This window comes from Onychostoma macrolepis, chromosome 03 (assembly GCF_012432095.1).
Source record: "Onychostoma macrolepis isolate SWU-2019 chromosome 03, ASM1243209v1, whole genome shotgun sequence".
Taxonomy (NCBI): domain Eukaryota; kingdom Metazoa; phylum Chordata; class Actinopteri; order Cypriniformes; family Cyprinidae; genus Onychostoma; species Onychostoma macrolepis.
The window spans coordinates 20449649-20463715 of NC_081157.1; the positions used below are offsets into that span (position 1 = coordinate 20449649).

The 14067-nt window shown below is 36.3% G+C and overlaps 1 protein-coding gene across 2 annotated transcripts; it reads left to right on the forward strand.

The window, feature by feature from the left end:
* Positions 1-8: 8 nt before the first annotated feature.
* slc5a11 (solute carrier family 5 member 11) lies at positions 9-13952 on the forward strand. Of its 2 annotated transcripts, none has more exons than XM_058768558.1 (16): positions 9-145; positions 1194-1352; positions 1574-1645; positions 2655-2759; positions 2934-2993; positions 5130-5234; positions 5312-5417; positions 8229-8309; positions 8394-8599; positions 9402-9537; positions 9626-9733; positions 9837-9987; positions 11052-11220; positions 12505-12720; positions 13098-13236; positions 13526-13952. In XM_058768558.1, exons 2-16 carry the CDS (start codon positions 1218-1220, stop codon positions 13753-13755), a joined length of 2019 nt encoding a protein of 672 aa, XP_058624541.1. In that variant the 5' UTR covers positions 9-145; positions 1194-1217; the 3' UTR covers positions 13756-13952. The 2 variants fall into 2 exon arrangements, with proteins under 2 accessions (XP_058624541.1, XP_058624542.1); XM_058768559.1 differs by having other exon boundaries at positions 13529-13952.
* Positions 13953-14067: the final 115 nt, after the last annotated feature.

Genomic DNA, 14067 nt, shown 5'->3' on the forward strand with positions numbered 1-14067 from the left:
AGTTTGATCCCTTTGATCGGAGAGGGATCATCTCTATGCTACTGAGAGAAACTTCTGGGTTCATTCATTGGAGACCCTACTGTCCTATTTAAATGGACCTTTTACTAAGTTAAAGACCTTTGTCTGTTTCTGACCTGTTATTTAGGTGAGTCTTTAACTTTTGCTCCTCTATTTCTCTTCATTTGTTTATGTAGTAATGGCTGTATGTGTATGAGAAATCTTGAGATCTTTGTTCAATTCTGCAGGCTAAGAAAGCACTTTTCTCTATGTTAGTATGCTTGCCTGTTTTGTTTTTGATGAGTTTGAATGATATTTAATGTGCATATGTGAACATTAATGGATATCAATTAGTATCCGTAAGAAAAATGAATAATTACTAATGGGCAACAACTAAGAAATTATGTTCAGATTTTGTTTAGGTTGCTGCTGTTGCATTTTTACTGACCTATTTAAACTAAAACTGACTAAATCAGTCAAATATATACATATGTTGTTGTTTAGTATACATATTAATTAGTATGGCAGTTACTACTGTTGTGATTTTTTTTATTGTCATCTTACAATGATAATTTCTAGGCCTAGAGGTTTAAAAGTTTCTAAATTTCACTTTAGAATTCAGTATTATGAACAACCGGAAAAGTCATGGAAATTCACTGCATGGTCAAAAGTTGTGGGAACCTTTTACTAGGTTACTAATGGTGTGATATTTTCAGAGTGGAAGAAAATGCAAATGCCTTTATAGACTTCAAAACTAAAATAAAACTTTACACCTTAAACCTGAACAATATTTATCTTGCAGGCTGCTATAAGCACGCTTGCATACATTTCTCTCTTCTGTCGAGAGTAAAATTGATTCAATCCAATAACTCTGTGAGGAAAAATGGTTTTTGTATGGCTTCTTTATCACATTTGGATTTGAAATCAGAAAATGTGAGTATAATGTGAGTTTTTCCCAGTTGTCTTTCCTTAGGAGTTAACGTTTTAGTTTTACACTCCATAGGGAAACATTTGCCATTCCTCTGTAACTTATACCCAGTATCTCTGTGATTCTTGGAAAAGCATTAACATGCAAATACAGGCTAGATAATGTATAATCAGTGAAGACATAAAGTTAAGTCTTCATATCGTTACATTGAGTGTGTTTGTCAAAGTGTGTGGATGAGAGCGATTATCTACTGTCTGCTGTCTTAAAGTGACACACACCTGAGAAACTCCTCATGGCTACCACCGAGCATCCCGTCGTTTCCCCTTCCCCCACCGCCGAGGACACATCGCGCCCGACCACCCTGGCCACCACAGATATAGTGGTGCTTGTCATCTACTTCCTCTTGGTTCTGGCAGTGGGCTTGTGGGTAAGTTTACTGAAATCACAAAATGCTCAGCTGTATCGTGATTATGTGTTTCACAGTGACAAAACTCTCTATAATAAGTGTTTGCAGGTTTCAGGTTCTTGTTCTCTCTGTAATATCACACACATCGTAGCTGAATTTGACATCAATAAATGTGTTACTTATCACATTTATGGCTTAACATCTTGTATATGGCATATTTATAACCTTTGCTCACTCAACAGTCCATGTGGAAGACCAAGAGGAGCACAGTGGATGGATACTTCCTTGCTGGCAAAAACATGACTTGGTGGCCGGTGAGTGAGTAAATCTCACTCAAACCATGTCCTCAAACCATATATATATATTTGCATAAAGAAAATGAAGTCTATTTTTAGGACCATTGACAATTTTGACATTATTTTTGTTTCTGTAATACCAAAAAAAAAAAAAAAATGCATTATACAGTGTTACTACCAAAACATTATTGCATAAAGAAAATGAAGCCTATTTTTAGGACCACTGACAATTTTGACATTATTTTTGTTTCTGTAATACAAAAAAAAATTATGCATTATACAGTGTTACTACCAAAACATTATTGCATAAAGAAAATGAAGCCTATTTTTAGGACCATTGACAATTTTGACATTATTTTCATGACAATTAAGCACAATTTCCCCACCAGTTCTTATTTCTGTAATACAAAAATGTATTTCTCATTACTGACATGTAATTTGCATGCATATTACAGTGTTATTTTATTATCACTCTTATACAATTATAGTTTTTGTTAATATTTTGAATCAGAGATCATTTTTTATATTTGTCAGTTTTCATTTAAATTTTAGTTAGTTTTAGTAATTTTGTTGTGTGTTTTATTATTTATTTGTTTTAATGTTTCCCGTTTTTATTCATTTCAGTTTATTTAGTTATTTTAGTACTTAAAGTTGAACTAAACAAGAAAAATAATAAAAGCTGCCTTGGCAACTAGCTGAAATAACAATTTTTTCAAAGTTTGTTTTTTATGTAATATTTTATTTGAGTTAACGTTTAATTTATTTTAAGTTTAGTTTATTTCAAGGAAAAGGGTTTATGGTTTTAGTTTTAGTTAACGATTTTTGTTATAGATGGCTATGTCTTAAAATTGTCATGAAAATGACTGAAACCTAAAAACTGGCCTATTAGTCAAAATGTATTTTTCTTCCCTTTTAATTTTGGGGTGAAATTTGATCTGGGGAGATTCATGTTTTTAAATATGAATATGAATCTTGGATCACGTGTAATTTCCACCTCACTTCTTTTCCATCTGTCGTGTTTGTTCAGGTGGGCGCCTCTCTGTTTGCCAGTAATGTGGGCAGTGGCCACTTCATTGGTCTCGCCGGCTCTGGGGCGGCAGCGGGTATCGCTTCCACTGCTTATGAATGGAACGTAAGCACACGAGATCTGCAATTTAAGAGACAGAGAGTACATTAATTTGCTAAATATACCACTTTATAGAGTACATTATGTAAAAATGCAAAGAATTCTGGGAGTGAGTCACGTCTTTCTGTTGTAATATAGTTAATGTCTCAGAGATTCATCATGTCTCATGTTGATGTGCAGGGCATGCTGATGGTGCTGCTCTTGGGCTGGCTGTTTTTACCCATCTATATTGCATCAAGGGTGAGACAGCAACAGAATTCAGTAATACATACACTTAGATTCCATTTAACAAATCTCAAGCAATAAATTAGATACTAAAAATAACATGCACTGCATAAAAACAGTAATATTGTGAAATATAATTACATTATTTGAATATATTTAAAATGTATTTCTGTGATGCACAGCTGAATTTTCAAGATCATTACTTAGTGTCACATGATCCTTCAGAAATCATTCTAATATGCTGATTTGCTGCTCAAGAAACATTTCTTATTATTATCAATGTTGAAATCAGTTAACAGTTATTTTTGTGGAAACCATGTTACATGTTTTTTTCTGTAACACTGTATTTAATATTTGTTAATGATTTATTAATCAAAGTTATTATAATGCTTAACAGATTATTACATATTCACATAACTAGAAATTTGAGAGAACGTGCTTGTCAGTGTTTACTGATGTACTTATTAAACATTACCTAATGTTTAACAGATCATTGTTTAATGCAAATTGAAATTCTTACAAATGCCATTAAACTTTCAATTCATACGCTCATGCACTTTAAAAAAAAAAGAAAAAGAAAAAAGAATTTAACAGAAATTATACAATAATTAAAAGCTGACTTGTTAAAGACGCATAACATCTAAAGACACATCTTTTTCGCCAGCACCTGACTAACTAATACTAACACTTACCTATTCTATCTATTTAAAAAAAAAAAAAAAACCCTAGCTGCGTGTACTGTGCTGGGCTAACTGAGACTTGTCATGGCACTTGTATACTGCTGCACTCTCAATGGTCTGATTGCTTCTATTGTTCTCATATTGTGCATCGCTTTGGATAAAAGCGTCTGCTAAATGATTAAATGTAAATGTTAATGTACTTTTGAAAGCTATCAAATGTCATTAAACTTTAGTTCACATATTAGCTAATGCTCTTCTTTACATTTACAACTGTTGTAAACAAAAAATACCTTAATTAGTCATTTTGAGCACTCACAAACTATGCATATAACATATTAATTATTAACTCATAATCACAGCCTGTGAAGGTCACATATTTGGCCTTCGTTTGTTGTTTAGATCTTTAATCATTTATTAATTATGTGTTAATGTTTTTTGCAGTACCCAGTCTAAAGTGGAAACTATTCATAATTTGTAAATGGTAATAAACATTAATCATTATTACCTTTATGAGCAGTCATCTCAATGGTAAAAAGTGTCTTAATGGCCTGAATTCACCCCTATTTACACATATTTATTACACATATTATTTGTTCATATTTTTGCAGTACCCAAACTAAAGTTGAGACTATTCATCATCCGTAAATATTTATAAATGTTTATTAAACATTTAGTCCCTTTATGGCCACTGGACTTTTAGCTACTGTAACAATGTTTGTGTAAAAAAAGGTGGTTAGTTAAGTTTAGCTAAACAGTTGCTAAAGGCTTAAAACAGTGTAATTTGGGTGCAAAATGTGTTTTATTGCCTCAACACTTAGTATACTATTATATATCAATAAACAGGATATTCAGGAAAATTCTTTATTTGTTTATTTATCAAAGCAATGTAATATAAACAGATTGAACCTGTTCCCGTATACGTCCCCTGTACACTTCTGACCCTTTAACCAACCCTTAAACTAACCCAAACCACCAAACCTGAGCCTAAACTTACCCGTATCACACCCCAACAGCAGCAAAAGTGTTGTACATTAACAAAATCATTGCATAACATCTGCTAAAATCAATTGTAGATTTTTAAGAAGTGCATGATCATAGGAATTGGTAGATTAATGACATTTGTAAGCATTTTATTTTACATGAAATAGTGATCTATTGTACTAGTAAACATGTCTTGCTATTTGAATAAATATTAACTAATGATCTGTTAAGCATTGTGTAATGTTTAATGATTTTTAAATAAAAGTTATTATGAAGTGTTACCACATTGGTTGTAAATTTATCTCCTGTCACTTTTAATCAGTTTAACAGTTTAATCAGTTTGAATAAAGGTGTTAATTTATTTTAATTAATTATTATTTTTTTTTTTTTTGAACGGTTGTGTATACACAAATATATCCATATGCAACTGTGTTCATCTGGTTGTTTCTGCAATTCGTGAGAATTAAGATGATTTTCCATTATTTTGCAGGTCACAACAATGCCCGAGTATTTACGGAAAAGATTTGGTGGAAAAAGAATACAGTTATTTCTTTGTGTTTTATATCTATTTATCTACATCTTCACAAAAATATCAGTAAGTGTGCTCGATTTAAAATCTAATCAGGCCTACCAGAGCGGATTTAGTACTGATGTCTGTTGCTCTGTGTGCAGGTGGACATGTATGCAGGAGCTGTGTTCATCCAGCAGGCTCTGCAGTGGAACATCTACCTCGCTGTGGTTTTGCTCCTCAGCATCACCGCTCTCTACACCATCGCAGGTCGTATATTTTAGCACGAGCGATAACTGTATTAGAGCCCAAACTAAAACACGATAACATTCTCTTCCGCGCGCTTTAAATGCTCGACTTAAAGCAACTGTATATAAGTGATATGAAACAAAGCTTTCAGCTTTCAATAAATACCGTTTTGGCGCAACTCAAATATAATTGAGAAACAGAGTTGCGACAAGCTTTGATCTCTTTAATAAATAGGCCTACATGTTTCTACTAGTCTAGTTTCTCAAAAGAGTATTGCAGGTCATAGGCCTACCTGCTTACTTATTTGTGAGTTTTGGATTTGATAATTATTTAGACATGATTAAACACTAGATTTTTTTGAAGTGAAATTTAAACCACTTTACAATAAGGTTCATTAGTTAACAACGTTAGTTAACATGAACTAAGAATGAACAATACTTCTACAGCATTTATTAATCTTAGTTAATGTTAATTTCAGTATTTGCTAATGCATTATTAAAATCACAAGTTGTGTTTGTTAACATTAGTTAATGCACTGTTAACTAACATGAATAAACAATGAACAACTGTATTTTCATTAACTAACATGAACAAAGATTAATAAATAGTGTAATAAATGCATTGTTCATTGTTTGTTCATGTTAGTAAATGTATTAACTAATGTTAATAAATGACATCTTATTGTAAAGTTACCAAAATGTATACTTGCATCCTTTAAAAAAAAAAAAAATTAATGATTCTCGTATAAGCATAAGTGATTAATGAATTTAAGACATTGAACTGCATTCAACAAAAGATTTTCTACCCTTATGAATTGAAAATCTCACTCCACGCTGAACTTAAAGGTTGGCAACCTTTATATAAGTTTTTTTTTTTCCTTGAAATATCAGCTTCAAAATCATTCTGATGGTAACGATGAAAAACGAATTGCTTTACGACAGTGATATATTTGTGACAATAAATAGGAGCTCCAAATTCAAAATACATAAACTACACACTAAAAATGTTGGGTTAAATACAGCGTTTGGGTTACTGCCCAGAAGGTTGGGTTAAACATTTGACCAAACTGTTGAGATGGTCCTCACTGCAGAACACAAGATCCAGGGGGCGTGGGTGGATCCAGATCCAACTCCTCCCACCTTACATATACCTAAACCTACCCGTCTCCACCCCCTGATCCCTAAACCCACCCATCTCCACCCCTAAACCTACCCATCTCCACCCCCTCATCCCTAAACCTACCATCCCCATCCCAAAACCTACCCGTCTCCACCCCCTGATCCCTAAACCCACCCATCTCCACCCCTAAACCTACCCGTCTCCACCCCCTGATCCCTAAACCCACCCATCTCCACCCCTAAACCTACCCGTCTCCACCCCCTGATCCCTAAACCTACCATCCCCATCCTTAACCCTAACCCGTCTCTACCCCCTGATCCCTAAACCCACCCATCTCCACCCCTAAACCTACCCATCTCTCACCCCCTGATCCCTAAACCCACCCATCTCCACCCCTAAACCTACCTGTCTCCACCCCCTGATCCCTAAACCCACCCATCTCCACCCCTAAACCTACCCGTCTCCACCCCCTGATCCCTAAACCCACCCATCTCCACCCCTAAACCTACCCGTCTCACCCCTGATCCCTAAACCTACCATCCCCATCCCTAAACCTACCTGTCTCCACCCCCTGATCCCTAAACCCACCCATCTCCACCCCTAAACCTACCCGTCTCCACCCCCTGATCCCTAAACCTACCATCCCCATCCCTAAACCTACCCGTCTCCACCCCTAAACCTACCCGTCTCCACCCCCTGATCCCTAAACCCACCCATCTCCACCCCTAAACCTACCTGTCTCCACCCCCTGATCCCTAAACCCACCCATCTCCACCCATAAACCTACCCATCTCCACCCCTGATCCCTAAACCCACCCATCTCCACCCCCTAGATGTGGATCCAACCACGCCCCCTGGATCTTTGTTCTGCAGTGAGGGGCTACTGCAACTGTTGGTTGAAAACAACCCAGCATGTGTTCTGTCCAATATTTACCCAGCTCTGGGTTGTATTTAACCCAGCATTTTCTTACTAGCAAAATTACTAGAGTTCTTACTTAATTAAAAAACCCTCTTCAGATCAAATAAATAAATAAAACAAAACTACTCCTTTGACAACACATTCTCACTCCCAACCCGTCACATATTGACGCTTGCTCAGGACTCCTTGGCGTCAGTATGCCGACGCAAAAGGCATTGGTCGGCAGATTGAAAAGCATTGCAAGCTGCTTTGCAACAATTTAAGCGCTATACAAATAAACTTGAATTGAATTGGGAATTTTATCACCATGATTAAATTATATATTGGGTAATAATATTGCCTATGTGTTGGGGTGTGATTTTTCAATGTAAACAGTCACAACAGTTTTATTTATATTACATTATTTACGCATTTATGAGGATGTAACCCAACCCCTGCCCCTAAACCTACCATTTGTCAATAAAACACAAGATATAACAGGCAGATACAACTACCATCATAATTTAAAACACTGTCTGTCACTGTGTTTTTCATGGTTCACCAGCTGGAAGAAGAAAAAAAAAACTTTTGAAAGTTATTCCAACAATAATCTTGTCTTTGTTGTTAATTGTAGACTGGATGTCCCCATTCTCTCAGAATTTGAATGATTATTAAAACTTTATAGTTATAGTTGAGGTCTGTTCTCAGCAAGAACGCTAACTACATTATCAGCGTGGACTTCTCTATTCTCATAAAATCAGATGTGAAGAAGTCTTATAATCTGCTAAAACATTTCTTGACTGATGTGGTTACAGGTGGTCTGGCAGCAGTGATCTACACCGATGCGGTTCAGACTCTCATCATGGTGATCGGAGCCCTGATCCTCATGGGCTTCAGTGAGTGACCATGACAGTCATGTTGATTTAAGTCTTGATGCCTTTAATACAATAATAATATGCTCTTCTCATTTTGCTGTGAAGGTTTTATAGAGGTTGGGGGATTTCAAGCTGTCCTGGATAAGTATCCTCAGGCCATTCCCTCCATCCGAGTGCCCAACACCACCTGCGGGATCCCACGGGAGGATGCCTTTCACATATTCCGTCACCCTGTGACTTCTGACCTGCCCTGGCCGGGGGTGATCCTGGGCATGTCCATACCCTCCATGTGGTACTGGTGTTCTGACCAGGTAAAGAAATGATGTTTCAATAACAAAGTTCGGGAGGAGCACGTCAGATGCTTAGCCTAATTAGACACAAGTGGTACGCCATCAAGCTAATCAACACACGGGTATAAATACAGCTGACATACCTCCATTCATTTGACGGCTAATCAGCATCCCTCCACCACCCCTTCTCCACTATTATCACTAAAGTTCTCAACACACTAGGGGGGTACTCTGGGTTCGGGTAATTCCCGAGCTCGGAGCCCTTCCCCAGGACAGCACGCCAACAACGTATTACCATACTCGCCAAATACGCATTACGTTACTCGTGCTAAATATATGTAAGTGTGAACTCGTGAACCAGCAGTGTTGATTGAACTTACTTATTTTGAACACCTTTCTCATGATAGGTATGATGGTTTCTATCTATGTAGAAATTCTAGAACTATCAATCCAGATATACTGAAGTAGATCTATCTAGAAGTTCTAGACTAAATTTATGTTCTACATCTATCTAGATCTAGTGCTGTCATAAATTCTAGCTAGATTGAAGCTCTGGATCTTTTAAATTTTCTATTAAATAAGTTCTACAGTATATCAACCGAGATTCAAGTTCTAGCTTGCTAGACTGAAGTACCTGGACTGTCGGAAAGTTCTAGTTTTGACTATCTAGCTAGTTCTAGAACTTTCTGTATACTGTATTTATCAACCATTTGGAACACTTCCTTAGCATTCACCTAGTAATCATTCATAAGACCTTAGAAGACTGCCCAGTGACCACATACCTTCCAAACGTAATATACTTTGTTGTCATTCCTGTGTGAAGGTGATAGTGCAGCGTTCACTTGCTTCCAAGAACATTGTTCATGCTAAAGGAGGATCTTTACTTGCTGCTTACCTCAAAGTTCTGCCCTTCTTCTTGATGGTGATTCCAGGCATGATTAGCAGGATTCTTTACCCAGGTGTGTTTGAAATAAACACCAAAGTTTAAGACCTTTGAACATCTAAATGCACAATTTGTTATCTTAAAATGTATGTGAATGTGTGTAGATGAGGTGGGCTGTGGAGACCCAGATGTGTGTAAACAAGTTTGTGGGAATCCGGTGGGCTGCTCGGACATCGCTTATGCCAAACTGGTCATGGAGCTCCTTCCTGCAGGTATCAGTGAGATTCCTTGATTATTTACTCATATGTAGAGTTTTTGTCAGTTTCTAGAACAGGTGGCTGCAATGAATCATTTTCTTCTTGTGTGTTTGTCAAGGTCTGAGGGGTTTAATGATGGCTGTGATGTTGGCTGCTCTCATGTCCTCTTTGACTTCCATATTCAACAGTTCCAGCACCATTTTCACCATGGACCTTTGGAGAAACATCCGCCGCACTGCCTCTGAGTGGGAGCTCATGATTGTGGGAAGGTATGGCATCAACAAGTTGTTATACACACTAGATTTTAAAGGACAATTCATCAGTTTCCTCATCCTGTAAATGGCTATTTGCCTTTTAAAAGTACCCAGAAAGACTTAAACATTGGACTGTTTAGTTGGAAATGAAAGCAACATCTAAGGTTGCAAAGAGGTGGTAAATTTCCGGAAACATTACAGAAATTTTTCACCACTTTGCAACCCTACTTGGATCAACCTGCAACAATGGACAGACTCTTGGTTAATTAAAACGTCTAATGATGTTGTAACGTTGTGTGGATATTAACATTATAATGTTTTTAACATGTTGGGTTTTGGGTACAAAAATAACATCAACAGTATTTGTCAGTATTCTACGTCAAATTGACATTGGCATTAGACATTGCCCTGACACACAATGACTGTTTGCATTTAAAAGTGCCCAGAAAGGCTCCAACGTCAGACAGATGAAAATTGAGTTGACGCCAACCTCCAACATTGGATAGATGTTGAATTTTGGTTGGAAAGGAAATCGGGTTGACCCCAAAACCCAACGATGGCTTGCATCAACTTCTGAAATTGGAAAGACGCTGAATTTTGGTTATTTAATGCCATGACTGACATTATGTATAATTTAACATTATGTGGACATTAACATTATAATGTTTAGCAGACACTGGTTTTTGTTTACATTGTTTTTTTCATGGTTCATGATTAACTGTCAGAGTTTGACGTCAATGTGATGTTTGAAAAGACTCAAATAATACTCAATAGCACGACTTAAAACAGTAGTATTCGTCGTTGCAGTGTTCTACATCAAATTGACATTGGCATTTGACATTGTCCTAACATGGTGGTCACCCGCTGTCAGAACTTATATTCAACCAAATATCAACATCTTACGATACTGGGTGGCTAGAAGCTGTTAACAAATAAAATCCTTTTTTTTGTTGGTGTGTGTTTATTTCTGGTAAATGAATCTAGTATTGTCATTCTACAACTGCAAATGCTACATTTTTGTGCTCTTGTAAAGCTGGACTGTTTCAGCTGCTGTGTGTGTGTGTGTTTCCGTGTCAAAGAGTGTTTGTGTTGGTGCTAGTGGTGGTGTCAATGCTGTGGATTCCTCTGGTTCAGGCCAGTCAGGGTGGGCAGCTCTTCATCTACATCCAATCTATCAGTATGTACCTGCAGCCCCCCATAACGGTCGTCTTCTTTGCGGGATGCTTCTGGAAACGGACCAATGAGAAGGTACAAAACTTATGTACTAAGATCAAGCATTTAAGTAAGATTAAGCATTAAACCAAATTTGAAAAGCCTTCATTAATACCCTAATTTGTGTAAAATAAGCCTATATTATGGGTGAAATTGTGAGTAATTTTTAAGTAATATCGCACAAGCACTGGTTAGCGCAAGTGGTTTTTAATCACAGTGGATACCAACAACACGATATATAGTGTGATATTTGTTTTCAAAAGATATTTTGCCAGTTGCTTTGTCTATTTTTGGTCCACCAATGACAATAGCTCAAAAACCAGCATTTGAACAGTCAGTTGAGTGAATGAATCAATGACTCACTCATAGACAGTAGTTGTCCCAAATGACCTACTATACGCTATGGACTTTCTATCTCATAATGTCATAATTTAAACCTTATCTCATAATTATGACAGTATGCCATAATTTCAGCTTTTTAATTTAATAAATTTTGTCTCATAATCTGACTTAGTATCTCAGACTTCTCAATGACAGTATATGTTAAACTTTTTATCTCATAATTGACTGTCATATTTTGACTTTTCTCACAATCAGAGCTAGGTAGATTACTTAAAATGTGTAGTATTTTACTGATTCCAAATTACATGACAAAAAAATTGTACTTAATGATGTAATCCATTACATTACACATTTTAGTTAATATAATCAAACTACTTTTTGATTACTTTTGACCTAACTCGTTTATCACATTGATTTAAATAGGATAATATTGCCCCATATTGATATAAAAATTCTAAGAAAAAGTTGTGATTAACAACATGAAGTGCATTAAACATTACATTGTCAATGTTTCCCAAACTGGGGTTCGTGAAGGACAGGGGTTTAAGCTAATAATTAATTAAATCATAAAATGTAAAATAAATCTTTTTAAAATAACATCAATCAAAATAAAACACTTAATATAAATATTAAATATTTTATTTGTTTACCTGCATGTCATGTGACCATTAACCAATGCCAGAGAACCGTGAACATGCAAACGATACGCTTAATTATTAAAATCTCAGGGGTACTTCAAGTAGGTGAAAGAGGTTCAGATGAAAAAAGATTTGGGAATCCCTGCATTACATGTAAATAAGAAATAATGTACTTTTGTGCATTTTAATGTGTTTGAAGTCAAAACCCTTCCAAACACAGTAATACATGGTAAAATAAACAACTGAGTAATGAGTAGAAACGATGAGAAAGTACTTTTTTTTGCAATTTGGGACACGCCTGGTTTCTTGTTTCATTCATTTTTCTGTTGTGTTGGTGTAGGGTGCATTCTGGGGTCTGATAGTGGGCATGGTGGTGGGCTGTACAAGGATGATTCTGGATTTCGTCTATCCTACACCACAGTGCTACGAGAGTGACAACAGGCCTGACATCATCAAATATGTTCACTACCTGTACTTCTCCATCATTCTCACTGTCCTCACACTCATCGTGGTTGTGTGTGTTAGTCTGGCTACAGAAAAGCCCAAACCTGAGCAGGTTAGAAAAAAGACCAACCCTAACCCAGTTTGCAATTTCACAAAAACATACTTTGCATTCAGAAATGCCTTTTCATAAACCGTAAAGGGATAGTTCACCCCAAAATAAAATCATTTATTTGCCTTCATGTTGTTCCAAACCAAACAGCTGGCAGTAGCCATTGACTTCCATAGCATAGAAAAAAAAATACTATAGAAATCAATGGCTACCGTCAACTGTTTGGTTACCGACATTTTTCAAAATATTTTGTGCTCTACAGACAAAAAGAAACTCATACATGTTTGGCACAGCTTGAGGGAATGACAGAATTACAATTATTGGGTGAACTATCCCTTTAATTTGGGAACTACTCATATAACGGGTTTGTTATTTTCCAGATCAGTCGTTTGACGTGGTACACACGCTTTGATCCTGTGACAGAAAGCAAAGAGGTTGTGGTTTCAGATCTCCAGACGATCGAGGATGCCACACAGTACTCAAAAGACATGGAAAATGATGCAGATCCTACAAAAGAAGGTACTTTGTCCAATCCATGTGCAGGCACAGATAAATGGTGTTGTAAATTGTCCAATTCATACCGATCTATTTCTATAATAGTCCAGTTATCCAGCAGAGGGAGACAAAGTCGTTTCATAATTTAAAAAAAAACAACAACTGGAGGAACTGAAATATTTTTAAGCATACAATTACTTAAAATCTACATCACATTTAATATCTGAACATCATTGCATTGCATAATTGCAATCTGCAGACAAATATAAAATGCACTAAATCTATGTAGATAATACTTGTTTTCATTTGTCAGCAGACTCCAGTAGTTCTGCGTCCAGCAATGCGGGTTCCTCTAAACTCAGATCTGCTCTGTTCTGGATCTGTGGAATGGAGAAGCAGAAAGGAGAGAAACCCAAGTCTCCTCCTCCTCCAGAGGCTCTGACGTGTTCCCTCGAGGAAGACCCCTGTATGAAACACCTGGTAAACGCCAACCTCATCGTCTGTATGTCAGTGGCCGTGTTTCTCTTCGCTTACTGGGCATAGTCACTTGTCCTTTATAATGTATTGTTTATTGTGACTGGCGGGAAAGAAAATCTCCATGCAGTATGTACTTGATGATAAACCAATATTCTTATTTATAATATATCATCAAAAATCAGTTTTTACTTTTTTTGCAACCAACACTTTGCAACCAATTTGTCCTTGAGGTTTCTGTAAATTAAACGGTATTTAAAAAACAACTGGTTTTGGTTTCTGTAATTAAGCATTTTATTAGATATATAATCAGAAAACAGTTGCGGTCTTGAAAAAATGAATTTGTACAACATTTGTTCATCTGAGGCAACATGAAGAACG

Bases quoted from the DNA above. Each gene is read 5' to 3' on its own strand.
- slc5a11 (XM_058768558.1), top strand. From the start codon at position 1,218: ATGGCTACCACCGAGCATCCCGTCGTTTCCCCTTCCCCCACCGCCGAG. The intron at 5,418-8,228 runs GTCGTATATTTT...ATGTGGTTACAG, and splicing joins CGCTCTCTACACCATCGCAG to GTGGTCTGGCAGCAGTGATC. The intron at 9,734-9,836 runs GTATCAGTGAGA...GTGTTTGTCAAG, and splicing joins CATGGAGCTCCTTCCTGCAG to GTCTGAGGGGTTTAATGATG.